We start from the raw sequence: 23,306 nt of genomic DNA, 5'->3' as shown, positions 1-23,306 counted from the left end.
GGTCCGGGAAGATCCCACATGCCGCGGAGTGACTAAGCCCGTGCTCCACAACTACTGAGCCTGCACTCTAGAGCCCACGAGCCACAACTAATGAGCCTGAGTGCTGCAACTACTGAAGCCCGCGTGCCTAGAGCCCGTGCTCCATGACAAGAGAAACCACAGGGATGAGAAGCCCGCGCACCACCACGAAGAGTAACCCCCGCTCGCCACAGCTAGAGAAACCCCGCGCACAGCAACGAAGACCCAACGCAGCCATAAATAAATAAATAAATAAAGTTTTTTAAAAATTAAAAAAAAGAAAGAAAACAAACAATCAAAAAGTGGGTGAATGATCTGAACAGGCCCTTCACCAAAGAAGATATACAAATGGAAAAGAAGCATATAAAACGATGATCAGCATCCTATGCCATTAGGGAACTGTCAGATAAAACAACAATGAGAAACCATTACACATGTATTAAAATAGCTAAAAATCCAAAACACTGACAACACCAAGTGCTGACAAGGACGTGGCACAACAGCAACTCTCATACGCGGCTGGTGGGAACGCAAAATGATACAACCATTCTGGAAGACCGTTAGGAGCTTCTTACAAAGCTACATATAGTCTTACCATATAATCCAACAATTGTGCTCCTTGGTATTTACTTAAATAAGTTACAAACTATGTCTACACAAAACCTACACATGAATGTTTACAGCAGCTTTATTTATAATTGTCAAAACTTGGAAGCAGCCAAGGTGTTTGTTCTTCAGTGGGTGAAGAGATAAATAAACCATGGTGCATCCATACAATGGAATATTATTCAGCACTAAAAAGAAATGAGCGATCAAGACACAAAAATACATGGAGGAACTTTAAATGTATATTACTAAGTGAAAGAAGCCAGTTTGAAAAGTCTCCGTACTGTATGATTCCAAGTATATGACATTCTGGAAAAGGTAAAACTATAGACACTAAAAAGCTCAGTGGTTGCCAGGGGTTGGGGGAGGGGAGAAAGATAAATAAGTGGCGCACAGGGGATTTTTTGTATGATACAGCAATGGAGGATACAGACATTATACAATTGTCAAAACCCATAGAACTGTACAACATAAAAAGTGAAGACTAATGTAAACTACGGGTTTTAGTTGATAATAATGTATCAATATTTACTCATCAATGGTAACAAATGTACCATGCAAATGCAAGATGTTAATAACAGGGGAAACTGTGTGGGGTTGGGGGAGAGGGTGGTATATGGGAGATCTCTTTACTTTCTACTTAATTTTTCTGTAAACCTAAAACTGCTTTAGAAAATAAAGTCTCTTAATATAGAGGTCATATTCAAAGGATGGGCGTAGAGTACAAGAGACCTTTCCCAGGTAGATAAGTGTGGTGGAATATACAAAGAGAATGATTTGAACAAAAGCACAGAGACAGGAGTACGTTTGGGTCATGGCAAGAGGATAAATTCTGAGGACTTTCTGTTCTTTCTAAAGCCAGCATAAAAGTTATTTTAGGTACTACAATTAAAGAGGCATATCGACAATTTACAAAATTTATTCTTAAATGGTAGTTCTGTATATTTGCAACTCTGCTGTAACATGGATATTATGATATTCGTTTTCACGATGTTTCTTTCTTTGTTTCTTTCTTTTTAATCCAAAGCTTTGCAATGGCTTTTGGCCAAAAGACATTAAAGTTCCAATTTGAAGATCACAAGAATGAAATCTGAGGACCATGTTGACCAAATTAGCTTGGCTTTATTCCTTAACAAAAGACTGTCCCTAGTATAAGAAATACCAGAAAAGTGTATGTACAAATTAAAATAAATCTACCTCCAACATTAAGTAATTTACCTTGAATGGTGAGTTAGAAATGTCACATTTTCCTCCAAAGAATCATACACTACTGTTACATATAATACGTATTCATGTATTCAAGTTTTCGGTGCACCTATTACAAAACATGAATATGCCATGAAAACAATCTTTATCAAGAATCATTAATACTACATCCCATTAAAATTTTATTTTGACACCAAAACCTAAGAAAGTTAGAAAATGTCATTTTAAATACTGAATTTAACTTCTTTATTAATGTTCTTGCCGTCTCTTAAGGGGAAATGAAAAAAAGTGTGAAAAAAGTGAAAGCTGCAATTTAAGTATAGAATCTCATAAACAGAAGAATTATTTGAAGGAACAAACTTTGTATTGCCAAAGTAAATTATGTGATTAAATACTGCTAAGGAAGAAAATTTCAAACTTAGTAAGGACAATTTTGTGGATCCCTAGCCAGGGAAGTAAGTCTCAAACTTCTACTCAAGTCATGGATTTTTCTCCACAGTCTCTCACAATTTCATATTCATCAACACTGAAGGGAAAAATTTTCAGAATGAACATTTTATTATTATGTTGAATCATAATTTAATAACAGATTACACAACGGTGACCAGAAGTATCAGGTGTAGCAATGTAATTGTAGTAGCTGAGCTCCCAGACAATTATAAACAGCAGAGACCAACCACAGCTTCTTATCCAGCCAGGGACTTACAACGCTGTCAGGTATTAGAGCTTCCACACTAAGATCCCTTAAGCATCTTTCTTAAAAGCTGGCGTTCCATATTTTACTGTTACATTGACCAAAAATTTATGATCACAAAATAAAACAATGTGAGGTCAGTTTTCTCCAATCACACTGGCAAAGGTAAAGAAGAAAGTGATAATACTGTCTTGTGGGAAGGTCAGGAAGTAGGCCTTCTTGTATACTTTGGTGAGATATAAATTGGTGTAACCCATCAGCTGAAGGAAGATGTGGCTGCACTAAAAAAAGAAAAGGGACATAAAAACGTCTGCACCCTTTGTGCGTGTTCCACTTCTGGCAACATTATAAGGAGGTGCTGGCAACATGCATCCTGGAGGTGAGGAGTTACTGATCCCTCAGTCTTTATGGCAATGAAAGAGCCTAGTATGGCCGCAGCGCCATAGCGCCACCTGCATCTGGAAGCAGCCTGGTCCTTTGACCCCAACGTGCCATGTTATAAAAAAAAGGTTCAGAAGCATAGTGACTAATGTCTCTATATCGAACATGTATTACTTATGCAATAAAAGCAATAAGCAATACGCATGAAACTTTTAAACAGAGCAGTAAAAAGAACTATGAACCAAGCACTGAGCTTTACAATTTAGTGCCTGCAACAACTCTACGGTACTACTTATTAAGCCTATTTTCCAGGTAAGAAAACGAAGATACAAGTCAATGAGCGGAAGGAAATTCAGCTATGCCTGTGTATTGCAAATTTTGAAAGCTGCGTGTTTTCCTGATCCCTCACCATCCTCACAAATAGGCCATGAATAACCCACCCGGGTGACAGGCACCCCAGTGTGATAACGGTGGTCCCTGCCACAACCAGTTGCCCTTCGTGCCCACCCTTAACTGTGACCTAGTGACAGTCAAACACACCAATGAAATCCCCTCATGCCTTTGGCTTGCATAATCCAAATCTGGCTTGCAGTTCCAATCTGACCGCTTGGAACTGCTTCCTTATGTCCCTTTGCGTGTCACGCCATGCCCCACTCTCCTAGGACTCGTACATGTAATACATTACTTTCACTTTCATAGACCTCTCTGCGGTGTTATTCTACACCTGCGCATAATTGATCATCAAAAAAAAACCAACAGAAAACATTTTCAAGTAGCATCATTATTCCTTACAACACAGTCTGACACTTAAAACCCTTCATCTTCATTACTATTCTACAGAAAATATTTTCAATGAATAGTATGAAAGAAAGTTACCAAGCGATTGAGAGACTGACATCAAATGAGTGAGATTTGCATGATTTTTTGCTTTGGAGCAAAGGGAGGTGGTTTCGTTGCTGTTTACTTGACTACGCTTCTGGTTTTTCAGGAATGAACAACATTTGCTCTTATAATTAGAAAAAATGTTATTTAAAAAAATTTAAACTTTAAGTAAAGGCAAAGCAATAATTAAAAATGGGAGGAGTCAATGAGGCAAGGACATTACTTACCTAGAAATAAAAAGGATGAGGCTAAAGCTACCTCAATCTGGGGCATGAAACAGCAAGGAAAACAAGCATCATTAATTCCACCCTCTAAAAACATGATTATGCTATCAAAATCCAAGCAAAAATTCTATATAGCTCCAGCTCAGTGTTAAGTGTAATGTCTATACAGTAGGCCTGTGCACAGGAACAAAAAAATCTTAATTAGCCCTGAGAAAACTTCCAAAAGTAGAGATACCAAGACATTTTAGAGAGTGGAATTCTGTGACTATGTGAATGAGAAACATTTGTAAGTACAATAAATGAGAGTATAAAAATTTATGCAAGTAAAGATAGCCAAGGGAATAAGGTTTTCTGCTTTTTCTTTTTAAATTTCTTCAAAATTCTTAAAATTTTAAATTTAAATTTCTTAAAATTTCTTAAAATTTTCTTTTCTTAAGTTCGTTTTGCTTTATTGAATTTTTTATTACAAAATACATGCTCATTTTATCAAGCAAAAAGAAAATCTAATGATTCCCCCCTCCCCTCAAAACTCCATCCCCTGAGGTAACCAAATCCATCAACAACCTATGTTCAGACAAATCTATGACCGTCCTTTTTCTTTTTGTTTTCAAAAGTGGATTGTACTATACTCACAAGAAATAATGCACATCCTTCCAGTTTACTATGTGTAGTCCTAACTCATTATTAAATTATCTTAATCATATTCCATACAACAGAAAACCATAATACATTCAACCAGTCCCATTAAGGTAAATTTAGTTTGTTTCCAGTGTTTTTGCTTTACAAACATTGTTGTAATACATATCCCTATAAATATGTCCTTACATACTGATGCTTTAACTTCTATAGCAGAGATTCCCAAAACTGGGTTGCTGGAGCAGAGTAAGCATGTTTCTGTTCTATTTTAATACTGTTTCTAAGTTGCTCCCCACCCCCCCAAAAAAAAAAGTTGTACAATTGACACTCAAATCAGCAACATTTCGAAAAGACCGTATCATCAACACTTGAAAGAGGATTTTTTTTTTTTTGGCCAATCTAATAGATAAAATGTTATCAAATAGAAACTAGTCATTTTAATATCCTATGACTTGTGAATTTAATGTCTTTCACATGTTTACTGGCCAGTTGCTTTTCATCTTCCATGAGGGTCTACTCATACAGTTGACCATTTTTCCTTTTGGTACTTTGTCATTTTCTTCACAGTGTCTAACAGCGCTTTGCATACTGGGGATATAATATCTTGTCATGTTACTATAAATATTTTCTCCTAATCTTTCTTCTGACTTCAATTATGATTCCATTTGCTACATTACTAGATTATAAATTTAACAAACCAATTAAAAGAATATAGCATTGGATTGAGGGTTATAAGAAGCAGACAACGATGCTTTTGCTTTACACGTGAGATTTCTGGACTCTTCACAGACTTTAGCTGCTACCTAACATAAGCAAGAAGGACAGAGGTTAGCTTTTTTTTTATCATCAACAGATTATGTCAATAATCCCTGTTTCTAAAAATCACTTTAGGGTTTCCCTGGTGGCGCAGTGGTTAAGAATCCGCCTGCCAATGCAAGGGACACGGGTTCGAGCCCTGGTCTGGGAAGATCCCACATGCCGTGGAGCAACTAACCCGTGCGCCACAACTACTGAGCCTGTGCTCTAGAGCCCGTGAGCCACAACTACTGAGCCCATGTGCCACAACGACTGAAGCCCGCGCGCCTAGAGCCCGTGCTCCGCAACAAGAGGAGCCACCGCAATGAGAAGCCCGCGCACCGCAACGAAGAGTAGCTCCCACTCGCCACAACTAGAGAAAGCCCACGCGCAGCAACAAAGACCCAATGCAGCCAAAAATAAATAAATAAATAAATAAATTTTTTTTAAAAATCACTTTAAAGAAAAAATTTGGACAGTTTCCCACCATTTTACCTTAAGAGGAAGAGAGAAGAGGAAATTTAAGCAAAAGAATGTAATGGTCTTTTACAAAAGAGAATTTATGAGAAAAATCCCTTCCTTACTAGGATAATAAACTATAGAAATACATATTATTAGTATATATTATCACAGATATTACACACACACAGTAAACTCAGTATTACTGTTAGATGCCCAAAAGATAGTAGCTTATGTGTCAGGCACTATGTTAAGTGCTTTCCACGGAGGATCTCATTTAATTCTCGCCACAACCCTATGAGATCTGCACCTCCATTAAAAGATGAGGAAAAGAGTCTCTGAGAAGTGATTTTCACTTGCCCAAGGCACACAGCTACTATAAAATCCCAATACTACACTATTTAGCAGGAAATGGGTGCAAGGTCAAACCTTCCAAAAGACAAAAATATTATTAGATATTATGATATATGCATACTCTTGCCAGATTTCTGACACATTTCTAAAATCTTACCATATACCTACATCCGACTTAAATATGAATATCTTTAGAAGGTTTTTGAATGTCAAAGTAACCTCAACACTGTCTTATAGGAGACTATGTTGGCAAACATGGTCCAACTGACGAGTCTCTTTTTGTTCAATAGCCATAAACTCGGCATCAGATGTGCTAGATCCTAGACAGGGCAAGGCAGACATGAAAATTGAGGGAAAAAAGGGTAAATATGCCCTCTAGGAGCCCACTGTTCAGTTAGTTAGAGAAGAATGGGTAAATAAATAGCTCCAATAAAATGTGGTAAATGCCATGACTGCCAATGTACATGAAGTGCTACAACACCACAGAAGACAGAGTGTCACTATCTGCAGAAGTGTAGGAAGTTTGCCTAGAAGAGGGGACATTTGAGCTAGGTATTGAAGGATTTGTAGGGATTTTCCAGGAAGAGAAAAATGAGAATGGCACAAATTAGCAGAGAGAAAACTTGTACAAAGACATGGACAAATGCAAAGGCACAGTCCATTTGGGGAAAGGTTGGAGAAATAAGTATAGCATGGTCACAAAGTCAGATGTTTCAGGAAAAAAATGAAGGATAAGAGTGGTAAGTTGTACTGGGACAAGATGATAAAAGACTTTTTGTGCAACCCTAAGATGTTTAGACTTTACCTTATTTATGATGGATAACCATAAAACGTTTTTAAATAGAAGAATGACATCATATCTGTGTTTTGTAAAGATAAGTGGTGAGGCCGGCTGTCCATTAGAAGACAGTGTGGAAGCAAGGAGACAATTTAGGCAACTGTTCAAATGCCTTAGATGAAAGATGATGAGGGCCAGAACCAAAGCAGTGGCACACAGCTGAACAGAGGATTGGGTTTAAAAGTCACGTAGCAGGCAGAACTGAAAGTATTTGTACTTCATTACTTGAGAGGGGAAGAAAGGTTTCATTAATGACTCAGATTTCTAATTGAAGCAAAGATCACAAACAGATAAAAGGATTCTTCAGGATTCCTTGTAAATGTGTATTAGGTATTTTGCTCATCCTTCCAGAGTCGTCATCAATTTCTGAGTAAACTTACAGCTTAGACTTAGCTCACTGGAAGGTTCTGGAAAACAGCATGTACTAGTTTTGACTGACACCTCACCACAGTCTGGATCTCAGAGCATAGAGAACTTTTAAGCAGGTAGGATACTCTGTAGAAGAGAAGTGATTTGACCAAGTGCATGTACATTCTGAACAGTACACTGAACCAAAATTTCCCAACTCAGAGAGCAATTCATTACACTGATTCTTCAAATACCTGGAGAATTTCAGGCTGATCAGTTCCACATATTGAGAGATTCAATGGAGACTTAAGTAGACATCCACACAATCTAAGCCATGCCATTTTATACCTAGTAACAGCTTTGAAACCCAACCAGACTTTGCAAAATGCAGCATGGAGTCACAAGAAGATTTTAGTTATTGCTTATATACCTGCTCTACTGGACCCAGTAAAGTGAAATAGCACAGTTTCCTGGCATGCCTAATGCTTTTTTCTTTTTTTTTTTAATTTTGGCTGCGCCAGGTCTTAGTTGCAGCATGCAGGATCTTTTAGTTGCGGCATGCGGGCTTCTTAGTTGCTTCATGCGAACTCTTAGTTGTGGCATACATGTGGGATCTAGTTCCCCAAGCAGGTATCTGAACCCAGGCCCCGTGCACTGGGAGAGCAGAGCATTACCCACTGGACCACCGGGGAAGTCCCCCTAATGCTTTAATAATATTTAAAGTTGCCAAAACCTCAAAGAGATGCTAAAAATGTCAAATCTCTTAAGAAATCAACTTTCAAAGTATCCAATCATCACTGAAATATCATTCGCTATTACTTATATTTGGCAAGATGCTAAATTAGTTCAATGGAAAAGATATACTGAAAAAGAGCAGTTCATTTAAAAAAACAATACTTTTTTAAAAACTATATATTTATACAGCACTAAGCAAGTTGAATTAAATAAATTACCTTATCATACAATTTGATCCTTACAGCTCTGAGATGGATAAAGTAGGCATTATCATTATCCCCATTTTGTAGATGAGGAAACTGAATTGCAGATCAATCCAGAATCACACTTATGAATCTTATTTTCACGTATCTTCTGACTTTGAGTTTGTGTCTCTTCCACTAGATTGCAATGCTTCCCTTTTCTTACTATTTCATTTAAGTTGCTGAGAAAGATAAAACACAGCATTAAAACTATTTCTTTGTTGTCAACATTTTATTGCATGGTACTGTAGATGAAACTCTTACACAAGCGCTAGGCCTTCCTCTGCATAACACCAGTAAGCCTGAAATTCTCCTCTGCACACCACTCACAAACAGGTGGGCACTGGGATCGCTGATGGTGTAATAAATTTCTCTCCAGCTCCTACACCTATCATTACAATCGTCCCAGAAGAGTCTGCCTCCTGAATACAACACCTCCATGGTAGTGATGAATAAACACTTTCAAAGGCTGATCATTTTGAGTTGAATTTTTAACCATTATGACTTTCTTCAACTGGAAGGATAGTTGTTGTTACAAAAATGTACAATATGTGCAAGACATAAGTATAACCATTTTACACAGCTAGCATTTCAGAAGGATCACAAATAGTGAGTTGAAAGGAAAGCTAAATTAAAGAGCAGAGACTGTCATACAGAGTGAAGTAAGCCATAAAGAGAAAAACAAATATCGTATATTAACACATATATGTGGAATCTAGACAACTGGTACAGATGAACCTATTTGCAAAGCAGAAACAGAGACAAAGATATAAAGAACAAATGCATGGACACCAAGGAGGGAAGGGGAGGTGGGATGAACTGGGAGATTGGGATTGACATATATACACTACTATGTATACAATAGATAACTAATGAGGACCTACTGTATAGCACAGGGAACTCTACTCAGTGCTCTGCGGTGACCTAAATGGAAAGGAAATCCAAAAAAGAGGGAATATATGTATACGTATAGCTGATTCACTTCGCTGTACAGCAGAAACTAACACAACATTGTAAAGCAACTATACTCCAATTTAAAAAAAAGAAAAGAAAGCAATCTATTCAAAATGTTGATCAAAGCAGAAGTCAGAGTGATGCAGAGCTAAGAGCCAAGAAACACAGACAGGCTCTAGAAGCTGGAAAAGATAAAGATAAGAATTCTTCCATAGAGCCTACGGAAGGAACAAAGTCTTGCTAACCCATTTTGGACTTGTGACCTCCATAACTGCACCCTAATAAATCTGCATTGTTTTAAGCCAAAAAAAAAAAAAAAAAGTAATCTACTATACTTCAAAGTTAACTTGGAAAACAAGTATTACAATAGAAGAGGATATATCTGAAAAAAAAAAAAAAACCACCAACAACAACAAAAAACCACACACACACATTTAGATCCTTTAAGGATAATAATATACATGCAGACAACTATTTCTAGATATAATAGGATATTGCACACTTTCTGAATCCATGAAGAACGATAAGGATAGTTTGGATATCATTTTAGAGTTAAATATTTAGTACTATATGACGTTCAAATTCTGTAAAAACTGATAGTACTATATGACACATCAGCCTCTGTCATCCAAAATACAAAATTAAAAAGGAGGTTAGGGCTTCCCTGGTGGCGCAGTGGTTGAGAATCTGCCTGCCAATGCAGGGGACACGGGTTCGAGCCCTGGTCTGGGAGGATCCCACATGCCGCGGAGCAACTAGGCCCGTGAGCCACAATTACTGAGCCTGCGCGTCTGGAGCCTGTGCTCCGCAACAAGAGAGGCCGCGATAGTGAGAGGCCCGTGCACCGCGATGAAGAGTGGTCCTCCGCTTGCCGCAACTAGAGAAAGCCCTCGCACAGAAACGAAGACCCAACACTGCCAAAAATAAATAAATAAATAAATAAATTTTTTTTTAAAAAAAGGAGGTTAATTTTTAAATTATACCAACTCAAGAGTACAATATTGTAAACCTTTAAAAAGAAAAAGACGTTGCTCTCTGTGCAAAACTTCACTTGAGACTTTAGATACCAGTCCAAATTTTATTTCCCTTGGAACATTCGCCCCATTTATAATGATAACAAGATCTCTTTAATTAAGCCTGATGGTAACAGAGTTGATCGTGTAATAGGTATTCAAATGATATTAAGTAACAATGTGTTGTTTTTAACTTCACCATTCAGAGGGCTGAATCAGCCATACTTCCTGGTTCATGGCACACTATCATTATTTTCTTCACTTATTTATTCCTTTTTATCTCCTTAGCCCATTCCCACGCACTGGGCCCCAAAGGCAGCATGCTAACGTGTTTAATGAGTCCTTTCTGTAAGCGTTCTTACGAGAAGTCTACTGTGCTGAACTTATGAATTTTTAATTCCCATGAATGATAAATATACCTCACACTCTTACATTTTTCACCAAGCACTAGATTCTTCAGATCCATTCATGATGGTTCTGTTTAGCTAATCTATTACTTCTAATGGTTGCAGACAACTCCACGATGTGCACCCGTCATTCTACCTCCCCCTCTCCCTCTCCCAGCAATGGTCACCCAATTACCTCCTACCCCCCTCCACTACTAATAACACAGCAGCGAATAACCTTGCTCACGTCCTCTTGGGGACTTAAGGCACACATTCCAGTGTCCGTCTGTGGGAATGGAGTTGCTGGGTCACAGAGTCACTAACAGTTAATCTGCTTAAGTAATGCCAGACTGCTTTGCAGACAGCTGCCTGAGACTATGCTCCCACCAGCCACACACAAGCTTTCCTCTTTACTGTCCCCTGCCCTCCCTTGGCTTTGCCACTTACTAGCTTCATAAGGACCACGAACAAGTCTACCTCTGAGCCTTGTTTTTCTTTTCACTAAAATTAGACTATTTACTCCCATTCCCTGCTGTGGTTGTTGGGAGACACAAATGTTTTAAATAACATGTAAGTACTTTAAGGGATAGAAATAGGTGTCTACAGATGTAAGCAATTATTGTTGTAAGTTTTGTTCTTATGATAATTTCTAATCATCCTGCACCGCTCCTCCCCCCCCCCCCACACCTCTGCCAAATGAAAGGAGATAAGTGAATAAAGCTGAAGCATGGAAAAATGAAACTCTGTCCTGGATACTGAAACACTGAGGGAGACTGAAACAGAATGGGGAAAATACTTTTTCTTCTTTATTTACTTAATCAAATATTTTATTAAGGACTATATACCTGGCACTCTACTAGTAGTAAAATATAAAAATTTGTAAGCAAATATACACATAGTACATGAGCTAATTTTCCATCTATGCCTTAAATTTTGTACATACATTTTATTCCAAGATGTAATTACCTCAAAGTTGGTTGCTTCTGATATCACAACATAACAGCTCCTATTTATTGAGCACCTACTGTATCAGCGTATCATGTATATTTCCCCAAACACTTAGAACAATCCTTACAAGGTGGATGTTATTACTCTAGTTCCACATATAAGCAAACACAGTTAAGTGATTTACCCAACAGAGCAATTAAATGGGAATTAATTGGCAAAAGAGTGAGAAAACCCCAACAGGTTATTCTCAACTCCAAGCTTCCTCTTTCCACTCCACTTCATTTCCTCTTAAAAGACATGTTCAAAGATACCTTTAGCAGAGGCCAGACTACCATAGGAGCTGTAAAGATATGAACCAAATGCCAAAGAAATTACAAAGATGCAAACACAGTTCAACAATAAATCCTAACATTTATTTAGTATTTATTACATACCAAGTGCTTTATGTGTTTTATTTATCATCCTTATAAAAATATTGTAAAAAAAAAAAAATTGTAAAGGAAGTATCCTCATCTCTATTTTCAAAGGTTTGGAAACTGAGATTCAGTTTACCGAGGTCACACAGCTGCTAACTAGTTAAAACTCAGACTAAAACACAGGTCTTCCTAACTCCAAAACCATGGTTTCTGACTAAATGAGCACTTACTTGAGAGTAATAGACATGTTCTAAAATTGGGTTGTGGTGATGGTTTTCCAGCTCTGTAAGTATACTAAAAGTCATTGCATTGTACGCTTTAAATGAGTGAATTTTATGTATATAAATTATATCTCAATACAGCTGTTTTATAAAAGACTTCTTTTTAACTGTACTTTCTTTTACAAGCTTGTAAAATCTTACTGACATCAATTCTTTCAATATTCACCTTTTGTCCATAGTTAAATCATAAATCATAGTTTCAAAATTCTCAGATTCAGTACCTGCCAAAGGAACAGTTCTCCTGTGTATTTTCCCCTTTTCCCCCATTCTGATCTGATATCATTCATTCTCTAGAGATGTCTTTTTCTTGTACAGTTAAGCATACACTGCCTTTTGATTCTACAGTCCTACTCCTGTTATTTAATCTCCTACACACACAAAAAAGATGTGGGTAGGGGAATACCTATGTCAACAGAAAGATCTATCCAAAAACATACATAGCAGCTGTATTCATAGCAGCCAAAGAGGAAAACAATCCAACGTCTGAGGAATGGGTGAGCCATTCGTGGTATATTCGTACGAGTTATTACTCAGCAACAAAGAGGAATAATCTACTAATTATTATTAATAATAATGATACTAATACCTACAACATCATGGATAAATATCAGAAACATTATGCTAAGGGAAAGAAGCCAGGCACAGAAGAAAACACATAGGTAAAGCAAATCTATGGTGAAAGAAATCAAAACAGTGCTTGCCCGGAGGGTTGAAGGGAGTTTAATGGAGAAAGAACCCAAGTGAACTTCTTAAGAAAATAAATATTCCGTCGTGATGGGGCATAATGTTTGTAAGAGTGGGAGAATTGACACTTAAATCTGGTGAGTTTTATTGTATATAAATTATACCTCAATAAAGGTGATTCATAAACTTGCACACACACCAACATATACACAAAGGGAAGAAAAATCTGTTATGCTTAACTTGACCTCCAAAGAAACAGAACCTTAAAAATCCCGGTTCCACCCTTCTAACATCTAATAATCCAGTTACAGACCTCAGTTCACTCATTTTTTTAAATTAATTTTTATTGGAGTACAGTTGATTTACAATGTTGTGTTAGTTTCTGCTGTGCAGCAAAGTGAATCAGTTATACATGTACATGTATCCACTCTTTTTTAGATTCTTGTCCCATGTAGATCATTACAGAGTACTGAGTGGAGTTCCCTGTGCTATACAGTAGGTTCTTATTAGTTATCTATTTTATATATAGTACTGTGTATATGTCAATCCCAATCTCCCAATTTATCCCTCCCCCCTACCTATTCCCCCCTGGTAACCATAAGTTTGTTTTCTATGTCTGTGACTCTATTTCTGTTTTGTAAATAAGTTCATTTGTACCCTTGTTTTAGATTCCACATATAAGCAATATCATATGATATTTGTCTTTCTCTGACTTACTTCACTCAGTATGACAATCTCTAGGTCCATCCGGTTCTCTCATTTCTAATCCAGATATCTCGGGATCTACTTGGTATTTATTTTGTGCCAGTGGAAAAAGAGACCTGATCAACCATTCTCAGTACAAGAGTCCTTTCTTTACTTAAAGTTCATTTAAACAGCCTACTAAACTATGACATTCTGGAGAGTAAAAACTGGTTCTTATTTACCCAGGGTTCCCCATGTTTGCCTGATATCTCTTAAGTGCCAAATATATTTTGGATAACAGATTAATGATTCAACTAAAAAAATTCAGTGTTGGAATTCCCTGGTGGCGCAGCGGTTAAGAATCCGCCTGCCAGTGCAGGGGACACGGGTTTGAGCCTTGGTCCGGGAAGATCCCACATGCCGCAGAGCAACTAAGCCCGTGTGCCACAACTACTGAGCCTGTGCTCTAGAGCCCGCGAGCCATAACTACTGAGCCCGCGTGCCACAACTACTGAAGCCCACGTGCCTAGAGCCCATGCTCCGCAACAAGAGAAGCCACCGCAATGAAAAGCCCGCACACTGCAACAAAGAGTAGCCCCCGCTCGCCACAACTAGAGAAAGCCCGTGCACAGCAACGAAGACCCAACGCAGCCAAAAATAAAATATAAATAAATACATAAATTTATTAAAAAAAATAAATAAGTGGTGTGCTGGAACTAGCTAATACCAGCTTTCAAGACAGCCAACTCTGTACATCTCTTTCCAACTCCACGTTCACCTCTCACTGTCAGGTTGAAATCAACCACGATGGAAGTATTCTGTGATACTGTTATTTATAATAAGAAATATATATTTGGTCTTCAACCCATTCCTGGCACAGAGTTCCTAAAACCCTTGGGATTTCCTAAGTGAGGAGAGCAGTAAAGGAGTCTTGTTATGTTAATGAGCTTTTGGAAAGCTCCTAAGGAAGGGAGGCTGGTTGCCAGTAGAGCCAACCACGTGCAGGGTTGGAACTGAAAGTCCCCACGCACCCCCTCAACCTCTAGGGAGGGGATAGGGACTGGAAATTGAATCAATCGCCAATGGGCAAGGATTTAATCAGTCATGCCTATGTAATGAGGCCTCCATAAAAACCCAAAAGGAGGGGCTCAGCAGAGCTTCCAGGAGGGAGATGGAGCTTCCCTGGGGAGACAGAGGGAGAGTGATGTGCTCCAAGAAGACATGGAAGCTCCGAGTCCTTTCCACAGACTTTGCCTTATGCATCTCTTCCATCTGGCTATTGCTGAGTTATACCCTTTCATAATAAACCGGTAATCTAGTAAGTAAGGTGTTTCTCTGACTTCTATGAGCTGCTCTAGCAAATTAATCAAACCCAGGAAGGGGTCATTGGAACCTCTAATCTATAACCAACTGGACAGAAGCACAGGGGATAAGCTGGGCTCGTGACTTGCATCTGAAGTTGGGCAGGGGGTGTGGGGGGCAGACTCGTAGAACTAGGCCCTTAACCTGTGGGATCTCACGCTATCTCTGGGTAGACAGTGTCAGAATTGAGTTGAATGACAGGGCACCCTGCTGGTGTCAGAGCATTGCTTGCTTAATATGGGGGAAACCCTAAGACCCCCAAATACACACTGGAATTAGTCACCAAAAGTCGTATTTTCCCTACAGAAACAGGCAAATGCTATAAATCAGGGCTTTTGGGTTTTGTTTTGTTTTGTTCTTTGAGAGCCCGTTTACCAGCATATCACTGATCATATCTCAAATTTAAGAAAGAAGAAGGGGAGGAGGGGAGGGGAAAGAGGAAAGAGGGGAGGGGGAAGGGGAGGAGGAAAGAAAGAAAACCTAAAGGACCCAAAGAGGCCAAGCAGTTGTCCCCCTGCTCTCCACCTAAGTGAAGTGTCCCACTTTGACTCCCATTCAAATCCCTTGCCTTTGGTGAATGTTCAATCACCAGCCCAGACTCACTGAGATGTCCTCTTGCTATTTCTCCTTGCAACTAATAAATTCCCGATGCTCTAAGACATCATGAATTGCAAAAAGCAAAATTTCTTTAAAATCAGATTTTCTGGAGAAAATCAACCACTTAAACAATACAAAATGAACTTGAAAGTTCTCAACATTTGGAAAAGTATCCTAACATTAGGAATGCCAAAATATGAGTGGGGGAAATGCTTCTGTATCACTTTATTACTAATTATCTCTACCTCTCTTTTAGAGTTTAATTTTTTTTTTAATCATAGACTATTTTAGCTGGAATAAACCCTAGAAATAGTTTATTCCAACTCTCTCCTTTTCCCAGTGGAGAAACTGAAGCCCAGGAGATGATAAGATTCTGCGGATCCGGTGCTACTGTTACTTGGGGGAGGGGGACTCCATTCCTGGCCTCCTGACTTCACCACCATTGCTCTGTCCATTTCTCAAGCAGACAGGGGTTCCAATCCAGTTTCAGCCCTTACCAACCATAACTTGCACAGCCTTCCTGAAGCTCACTTTCCTTGTGTATAAAACAAGGAGGGGTAATGATTTCTACCCTACAGTTTCTTTTGAAGTACATAGCGTCTAGTATGAGAGACACAAGAAATCACGGCTGTTATTAGTAAAGATGCATATGTCTTCTCCAATTAAATTCTGAACTTTTTTTTTAACATATAAGGATATTTACTTGCAGCACTGTCTGTAGGGGCCAAAAAACTAGAAACAAGGCAAACATTTATTAATAGGGAAATTAGGAAATAAATTATGGTCTACCCACACTGTGAATATGAGGTCACCATAAACAAGAATAAATCAGATTGCTTTTTCAGACAGTTCTCCATGCCTTTTGGTACACATTTCCATTCTGTGGCACTTTTCAGGGAGGAAATCAGGAAGTATAAGTCTATTTCCTGATGCACCTCTCCTTAAATTCTTAGGTACCTTTATCTACATTTTCTTCCCTTCTTGATTATACACTAAAGGCCAAACTAAATATGAGGCACCTGAATAAATGATACCAAAGATCTAGACATGGAAAATTTTCTGGTGCTGGCTCTCTGTGAGTCTTGTCCTATGTAAACTCAAAGTCACCTGGATTATGAACTTCTTGACAGTACAAACCAAGACTCTGTGTACCTGGGAGTCCCTTTCACATGACAGGAGTGCAAAGTATTGTTCATATAATTAATGCTGCTCCTAAATCTGAATGCCAGATCCTTCTCAATATTTATCTGATCATCAAACATGAATTGAAGGCCTACTGTGTGTCCAGCCCTGTGTTTGATGCTAAAGGGCAAAGCTGCAGTGGCAGAGCGTCTTTTTCCCAGATTCCATATAAAATGTCATGATGTGAAAAAAAGAGGGACAAGAGAAGCCCCACACCTGTAAGCAGATCCTTGGCATTAAGTCATGGCATTACCCAGAGGAGCTACACAGCACAGAAATGCAGTTCCATGCTGGAGGGACAAAATAGCTACTAATGAATCACCATAGTTACCTTTAAAACACTTTGGAAAACAGCCTGCCAAATCAGCCACACACAGTTCTTTAGCCTACACTGGCATTTAAATTAACTTCCATTCTGCCCCTTTCCTCTACCAGACCAAGTCCAAATATTCATGCCCTCCCTGCCCAGAAAACAAAATGTATGTTCAGGCCAATTTTTCAATATTTCCCTTTTCTTAATATTATCTGAAAAATGGCAGCAACTGAGCATCACCTGATGAAAGAAATACCAAAATAACTTATTTCGTATTTTAAAGCTCTAACTCCAAACACTAGTTCACTTAATCTTTATTTATTAATATAAATTGTCAAGTACTAAAGACAGTTTCTTCTAAAATACCACTTCTACTCAGTTCTGAACACATATAACTTTCATGTTAAGTGTGTTTGCTTTCTTCTCACCCAACATAAGACACTTACTAATTAATCCATACAGGACCATCCCGAGAGAGGAAATTCAGGAGTAATTTCCATAAAACATCAAAGAATTGGTTCTATTTTGGTGCTGTTGATCTCACTCCCATGGTCAAACAGGAACCTGATTGGTTCCAGGAAAAACCTATGTCCTTTGGAACAGACAAATCCATTGGAAGATACAGTTTGCCCCCTGTATCAAACACAAAGGGACAAGTGTCCAAGGTGTAATTCAACCATGAGTATAGATTTTGAAGATTTATCACATCCTTTAGGGTCCAATCAGGAAAAAGATACTCAAACAGATACTGCACCTAACTTTGATAGAACGTTCAATCTATAACCACAGCTGTGCCTCTAGTACTTAAAAACATGGCTAATAGAAAGCACACAATATCAAAATAACTTTTAAAATTATATATAGAAGGCAATTAAAAAATTGTTAAGCTGTTTTCACATATTGACATGGGATGAAAATGAAAAATCGCAGTTAAATGGCCCTACTGTTCCAGGTACCTTAACACTAACCCAACATCTCACTGCATTTACATTTGCAAGACCCAAGGGTAGAGTTATGTGAACAACAACCCAGTCAATACAGACACGGAAAGGTTACTTCAGATCTGATTACATCATGAATAACCTTGATCTTTTCAGAAGGGTAGACTTTAATAAGTTTGGAGACATTGTAGCAAGGCTAAACATTCCACTTACAAGTCATTAACTCAGAACCATTCTCAAGTAAAGGTGTCAGGTACCTGGTCTCACCAATTTCAGGTATTTATTCAAAAAAGTAAAAATGCCATTTATATAAGCTAGAATTTCACATGACCACCAATTTGGATTATAATGATTTCCTATAACAACAGTAACACATTCTATAAAAATATACAAACATTTTGTGCATAAAATAATGGATAACTTTTAAATATAGATGTTACTACTTGGAAATTAACCTAAGAACAGCCACTGAGAGTCCAGAACAATTACATTATTTTCAATTACCGAAATATTATTCTAGAATTAGGCAGACTCACTTGCTCAATGCATTAACACTGTAAAGGGGGGAAAAAACAGAGGTACTGAATAAAGGAAAACGACAGCCCTAATGTAACCACTGCCACAAAAATGCAAACAAATTCAGAATCCACAGTGTCTCTTTGGATTCCAAAACACACCATTGGTCTTTATATTGTCTGAAGGACACTGAGCCACATTTCCTGCTATGGAGTTTCACACAGGCTCTAAATGGTTCATCATAAATAACCATCTAACTACGGTCCAGATTCACAACTCACTTATTCATCCTCCACGGATTTGAGAACTAAGAGAAATCGGCCCTCTAGATATGAGTAGCTGGATTGAAGATATTCAGTGGATTGCTCGATTTCAGTCAGTTTTTGTCTCAGAGCTGTGGTTTTAACTTTACATTCACTTTCAATATTGAAAATTTGCTTCCTTGAAGATGCATCCATTTGAGCCCAGGTCAGCAGATTAGAAAGATGCCTAAACTGCTCTGCCAGCAATCCATGTCCGCTCTGAGACTGTCTCCCTCTGGTTTTCCTACTAGAACCTTCTTGTGATGGCCTACCCTCCCGGAAAAAGTTCTGGTATCACCCTAGCACGTCTCCTGGCTGTGCTTTTACCAGAAAGCCACCTCTTCCAAAATCAGACAAGCCACACTTGCTCTCAAAAAAAGCAAAATTAAAACTCAGAATCGAAGTAGCAATAAAAACCACCAATAGCTTCTGTCAAGACTTAAAAGTCTTCTTTTGAAGACCTCCCCCTTGATTCCCTAAGGATTTTTAGAGATGACAACTGAAGGAAAGATATGATAGGGGCTAGGAGATTTGTGTGTTTCAAGGGCAATTCCACGTAACTTGAAACTAGGTAAACTACTGCTTTCAAGGCTATGTTCGGTTTTGGGAACGGTAATATTTCTCTTTTTTCCTAAAATAGGTAATGTATGCACATGGTTTAAAAAAAGAAAAAAAAAAGTCCCAAAAGGTGTGTGAAACTGAGTCTCCCTCCCACCCGTCCCCCAGCTCCCTTCCCAAGGACAACCACTGTTTAAGTCCTCCTTCTGTAGACCTTCTATGCACATGCAAACATACGCGCGTGTTTTACACCAATTACCCCCTATTACACACACACACACACAGTGGCAGCTGCAAAATTGTTACTAAACGCCTCTGAGCTTAAAGGTGGCAACCTGCTCAGGGGTGTGGGGCGGGAGGAAGGAGACCTATCTTGAAGCTGCGTTTTGCACATCACGCAACCACTTTTTACTTCGAGGGTGTTTTACTTGCGCGCCGAGGCAAGGCTCTCAAAGATCAGGGGAGAAGGTAAACCCACCGCAAGCCATCCCTTAGCACTGCACTCCATATCCGCACTGGCCTGCACTGTTTCTACGTCCCAATCTTCAAAGTAGATTTTGTATTCTCACTGGGTTAAATGAAGTATCTCGACTCACCTTCAGAAAAGAAAGGGAGGCGAAAAAAAAAAAAAAAAAAGCCTAACTCTGAAGGTAACTTTCAGAACCAGGTGATTTCCTTCCTCCCTGCCAACGTGGGCAGCCGACTTCGCTCGTGTCCTGCGGACGGTTCAGCCTGGCACGGAGTCGGAGGGGCGAGCCGAGGACACAGAAGCCCAAAGACGGTAGACCGAGGCGAGGGCGTCCCGAGCCCCGGGCCGCGCTTTTCCTCTGGACAAATGTTTCCCAGCGGGAGCCCCGCAGGTTCGGGCCCTCCCTCCCTCCTTCCCCGGGATGCTCGCTCGCGCGCGCGCCGGGACGGACTGCGAGCTCCCGCCTCTGCCCGCGGCCGCAACTTTGGTCCCGCGCCCTCGGGCGCAGCCGGACCCCCAGCGGCCGCAGGGACCCGGTCCCCTCCGCTCGCCTCGCCGGCTCCGCCCGGCACCCCCAGGAGAGCAGGGCTCCCGGCGGCGCCCCCGCGCGCGCCCGCCCCTCCGGCTCCCGGGCCCCCCGCCCCGGGCCCCCCGCGCGCCCCCGCCGCGCAGGAAGCCACAGGTAGGGGGGCGGCGCGGCGCTCACCTGCGCAGGAGGGGCGCTCTCGGCGCCGGCCGGAGACGAGGAGGCGGAGGAGGCCATGTTGTGGAGCGGCGGCGGCTCCTTCCAGAAACTCCGCTCTCCCCTCCCCTCCCCGCTCCTCCGGCCCCCAAACGTGAGCCCTCTCGGAGAAAAGTTCGGCGGCGGCTCAGGAACGCCGAGCGCGGCCCCGCGGCGCCCGCCCCGCGCGGCGTCTCCTCCCCCTGCCGTGTCCGCAGCGCCCGCCAGGTGCCCGCCCGGGGCCGGTGCGCGGGGGGCGGGCCCCGCTCAGGTGGAGGCGCGGGGCGGCCGGGCCCGCTCCCCGCTGGCCGCCGGGCCCCGGCGAGCATGCCCAGTCGGGCGGCGCTGGGGGTCGGAGCAGCGGCCGGGCGGAGGGGGCGAGGCGGGGGGGGAGTTGGGGGGCGTCTCACCTGGGGAGCGGGGGGCGGAGGGAGCTCCGGGAAGGGAGGGAGGGCAGGTCCTGTTTCCTGCGGGCTGCTAAAGAGCGTTCCATTATAATAACAAAATACTAATACTGCTAATAACAATAAGCTCTGATGATTTGCTTAATTGGTGCTTATTCAAGCGCTAAGTGAATAAAATCTTTAGGCAATTTTGCTTTCGCGCTTTTATTATTATTCATCTACAGCCTGCAATCCATGCAGACGCAGTGTTTGCCAGGCAGACAGCTTCAAAACAATGTCCATAGCCTCCCTTTCACCCCACCGAGGTCCCAGCAGCACCTAGGTGGCCTCAGCTACCTGTCCAATGAAAATATAAAACTCTGGAGCAGTGTGAGGTGCGAGGGTGTGAAGTAGACACTGAGCCTCATCCATCAAGGAAACAGGGGGCAGGACCTCTGCGTGTCCTTGCTTCTAGGAGCTCCTGTCCTCGGGGACGGTTGGATTCAGGACGCTGCTCTCCCGGAACTTATTATTCAGCTGGGGTGCCGAGCGAGGTAACTGCCCCTCACACAACGTCTCCCAAAGGAGAGCCCCTCGCTGGAGTCAGGGGAGATGCGTTTAGTCGGTGCACGGAGCAGGGTCCGGGCATTACATGACAGCCAATCCCATTGGAGAAAAAGTTATTCCCTTTTCAATGCTCTCTCAGTTCTTCTGATTACAACAAGAAGAAAGTATTCTCTGTCAAACACTGGCTAAACTCCCTATTTATCAAAGAGAGCAGGCCACAGGCTCAAAGCCCTAGGTAAGCACTGCTCTCTAACTAGAATCTATAGCACCGTTAAATTTTCATTGTTTACTGTTACTGTTACTTTCGATGTAGGGCAAGTGAAAGCCGTTTTCTACTGATGGTCGGGATCCAAAGTTTTCTTTTTAAGCAAGTACATGTAAGTTTAACAACATTATATAAATAAAGATAGTAATCGTTTAGATGGGACTGAGATAAAGCAAAAATTCTACAGATAGCTAGGGAACGACTGAAACGTGGGAGACTAACGACGTTTTCACCAACTAGTGACAACAAAATCCTGGAATAACTCCTTCACCAGAGAGCAGTGAGTTAGCTGTGGCCGGGGCTGAACACCTAGCTCACTTCCTCCATGACGCACTTAAAGCTGAAACAACATTTACTGGCATCGGCTCTGTGTTGGGCTCTCTGCTCAGCCCCTTATTCATAATATCTCATTTAGTCCTCACAAAATCCTTGTGAGACAGGCAGCACAATCTGGAAATGGAGGCTCAGAAACGTTCTTTTAGCCCAGGTCACACACTAATGGAGCACAAATGACTCTATAGTCTGGGCACGCTTAAGTTGAATTTTAAAAACCACTTCAGAATTTAGCAAGTCCACAAACCCCCTGAAAGTTTATGTTAAATTCTGCATGCTGGACTTCCCTGGCGGTCCAGTGGTTAAGACTCCAAACTCCCCATGCGGGGGATGCAGGTTCCATCCCTGGTGGGGGAACTAAGATCCCACAGGCCACGTGGCAAAAAAAAAAAAAAAAAAAAAAAATTCTGTGTGCTCTTTCATGGAAACAAGGTATATAATTTCATCAACTTTTCAAAAAGATCTATAGGTCCCCCCAAAGTTTAAGAGCCACTGTTAACCATTTTTTGGAAGACAGTCCCACGACTTGGATTATAAGGTCCGTGAAGGCAAACGCCCTGTCTTCTTTTAGCTCCCCTGTGCCTTCTAGCCTGGTGCATTATCCTCTCAGCCACTCATAGGAACTGATCGAACTAAATTATCAAACGTGTGATGCAGAGAATATAGGCTACAAGAACGAACGAGTGGGGGCGGCTTGGGAAGAGGAATCCAGCACGCACACGCGTATTCTACAAGCCAGCTCCCTGGCACCTACACAGCCCCAAGAGCCATCTTACACAAGCGGCAAGCAGCTAACCAGGTAGACAATAGAGGGAGGAAGGAGCAAGACCTCTACAGGAAGTTAGCACAAGAAGCAGCGCCTGGGACACGAGCCCAGAAACACGTGCATTCCTGCGGAGCTATTCCGGTCCAGTCTGTTTATGCAGCCGTCTGTTTCTGAGAAACACTTGTGTTCAGGTTAAAGACACGTCTCCTCCAGAGGCCGGCTGCAACACATCCGAAAAAGCTGACTA

General features: G+C 40.9%; 1 protein-coding gene across 3 annotated transcripts in view; it reads right to left on the bottom strand.

Annotated features, from left to right (window-relative positions):
• ANK3 (ankyrin 3) overlaps window positions 1-20,997 on the bottom strand; it is a 562,075-nt gene extending 541,078 nt beyond the window's left edge. For 2 of the 3 annotated variants that reach the window (XM_082407428.1, XM_082407432.1), the window contains exon 1: window positions 20,731-20,997. Coding sequence is in view for 2 of the 3 variants with exons in the window: in XM_082407432.1 (XP_082263558.1) it covers window positions 20,731-20,787 (57 nt within the window). In the remaining variant the exon portion in view is untranslated. The remainder of the gene's footprint in view (window positions 1-20,730) is intronic. The other variant, XM_082407425.1, reaches the window with a different exon arrangement.
• Window positions 20,998-23,306: the final 2,309 nt, after the last annotated feature.

The sequence above is a fragment of the Balaenoptera borealis genome (genome assembly GCF_965194805.1).
Source record: "Balaenoptera borealis genome assembly, chromosome: 10".
Lineage (NCBI taxonomy): Eukaryota > Metazoa > Chordata > Mammalia > Artiodactyla > Balaenopteridae > Balaenoptera > Balaenoptera borealis.
This window is presented reverse-complemented; position numbering and strand designations above follow the sequence as displayed.